The sequence below is a fragment of the Saccoglossus kowalevskii genome, chromosome 19 (genome assembly GCF_978046115.1).
Source record: "Saccoglossus kowalevskii chromosome 19, keSacKowa6.1, whole genome shotgun sequence".
Taxonomy (NCBI): domain Eukaryota; kingdom Metazoa; phylum Hemichordata; class Enteropneusta; family Harrimaniidae; genus Saccoglossus; species Saccoglossus kowalevskii.
The window spans coordinates 6,573,417-6,576,076 of NC_140659.1; the positions used below are offsets into that span (position 1 = coordinate 6,573,417).

Sequence of the window (2,660 nt, forward strand, 5' to 3'; positions counted from 1 at the left end):
GCGAGTATTCTAATCCGCGTAAGCGTTCGCTAAAAATCTACTCAATATGGACGATTACGTTTGGCCAAGTTATTTCTTCGGATTGAACACAAGCATTGAAGATTTGCTAGCAGCTCTCAATGTCACTTCAATCGAAGATTTTCTCGATAAATATGATTACGTAGACGCTATTCCCCCCGTTGTGCACCATCTATCGCCATCATCGAGGGTAGTATTGATTTTACTCTACGTCGTAATCTTCTGTCTCGGAGTGGTCGGAAATGTTTTGGTAATATCGGTGGTGGTCATTAATAAGCAAATGCAAACTGTCACCAATGTGTTTATCGTTTCACTTTCTATTTCGGATTTGATGGTTACTTTGGTTTCGGTGCCGTTTACGTTACTTGAAGCTATCACCGCCGGTTGGATTCTCGGTTTGTTTATGTGTAAGTTAGTAAGCTTTCTGACAGTACTGTCAAGCACGTCCAGCGTTCTCACGTTGATGTGCATAGCTCTGGATCGATACAACGCCATATGTCAACCTTACAAAAGTCGAGTTCTACAATCCAACAAACGTGCTATTCAACTACTGTCTGCAGTCTGGGTAATTTCTGTGATAATTGCCCTTCCCTTACTTTACGTTTCAAGCTTGCGTGAAATCACGGACATACGTGACGGAAAAGAGTATGCACTATGTGTCGAGAATTGGTACTCTTCATCACAGAAAATGGCTTTTACTTTTTTCGTTGTTGCGATGACGTACCTGGTACCATTAGCATTAATGGTAGTTCTGTATGCTCGCATCTGGCACTACCTGTGGGTTAAAAACACCATTACATCAGAGTTTCATCAGATGGCATCCAGTGCTGCGAAACGCAAGAAAAAGGCCACACAGATGCTGATCCTCGTTGTATTCCTATTCTTTGTGTGTTGGACTCCTTATCACATCGTCACAATCCGACGAGAATTTCCCAAATTTATAGATAATGAAACAAACAGATTAATATTGGCTTTTATCACTTTATTGGCTTTTAGCAACAGTTTCAATAATCCTATTGTATACGCATTTCTTAACGGGAATTTCAAACAGTGTTTTCTCGCCACACTAAAGTGCAAAAACGTAAGACATGAGAATGTTAACTGCGACACGCTACATCCTCCACATGGGGATGGCGGCGAAGAAGGTGTTAATTAAATTATTTTCAAATTAGTTATAATGTACGTGTATGATTGCATATATTTAATTTCTGATAATACTAATTGTACAATTACATTTATGTATATCATTTTCATGACATTTTGATAAATAGAGTATAACATGTTTTAAGGACGAACATTATTTCAGCTGCGTCACATGAGGTTTGTACTCGTGCGTTTGTATCTTATCGAACCGGATATTATGTAAGTCGACTGCGTGTTAGGTGTTTTATTCTCTCGATCTTGTAATTTACCAATACAAGTAATAAGTATTTATTTGTAATTGTATCTGATGTTAATTTCACCTACGTTTGTTGTATCATATCATTGCTCCCATGCGTATCTGACATCGGGCAACTTTTGAATGATTAAACAGAGGGTAGTGCTTGGGAAGGTAGGGTTTAATACATATGAGATAAATGAATTCGACGTGAAACTAGATGTAGCCATTACTGCAGCGGTGTCTAACATTCAGTATCATTCCGAGAATTGTATTGCACCAAATATTTACACATCTTATATTTACTGTTGACTAATTACGCTCCTAATATCTCAAAGTTGATGTGTTATTTAATTGTGTCTGTGCAAAGAATCGTCTAATAAATATATTATGTATTGTGTAAGACAAAGCTGTCGCATGTTTGTTAATCGTACGTATATATGAAATGAATGGATACTATATATATATATAGATGTGTGGAGGACGGCTATACCTTTATTACTGCGCTAAAAATTAACATACATTGTAATCCGTATTACAATATCGGGAGAAACACAAAACCACGTTCTAGCTATTGATATATACTTGAATCTGTGTAAGCGGCATCTATTTTAAGAGCTAAACGGTATATAAACGCCGTCTATCTTTACATCGTTTTATCTCGGGAATATACCGAGTCTAAGTATCTGTTTCCGAGCTAACCAAGGTCACAAATTCCCGTGGTGATTTAAAGCATGTTCCATTAATTATAATCTCAGCTCTTTGATGTACACGGGACGCTAACGTAATTCCAGAATTATCTTTCGTCAATAGATATACTATTAGCTGCCATTTAATTAACGTGTATGGATTGTTTTATGTTCATGTTTAGGAGTGCTCGGCAGTTAACGGCGTTGAGTACGTTGCACGGTGCAGTACAGCGTTCACACAATCTGTCACACACAATCTCACGTGTATCGAATGCGCGTTATTACTTTCGAGTTAGGCAGTCAACACATTCGTGTCGATCATTTACATAGCATTCCTACTCCCTTTCGCATGACACCTTTCCATGGCGCAATTTGCAAATATGCCATGTTAACTCAATGGGCAGGTGATACTTGCGCGACGTGAAGTGGGTGTCTCGTTATATTGCCGTGTTGGCCGTCTTGTACAGTAAGTGTCTATTATATAATACGTCGTGGTTGTCTCGAGTGCATGCTGGTAAATATAATGAAAAAAGCAAGTTAGCAAGCGTACTAAAACTACTTAAAAGAAGAAATAG

General features: G+C 38.1%; 1 protein-coding gene across 1 annotated transcript; it reads left to right on the forward strand.

Annotated features, from left to right (window-relative positions):
• Positions 1-319: 319 nt before the first annotated feature.
• Positions 320-1,805, forward strand: LOC100329054 (QRFP receptor-like protein). Its single transcript, XM_002741536.2, has one exon. The coding sequence runs from the start codon at positions 350-352 to the stop codon at positions 1,172-1,174; it is 825 nt and encodes a 274-aa protein (XP_002741582.2). The 5' UTR covers positions 320-349; the 3' UTR covers positions 1,175-1,805.
• The last annotated feature ends 855 nt before the right edge of the window (positions 1,806-2,660 follow it).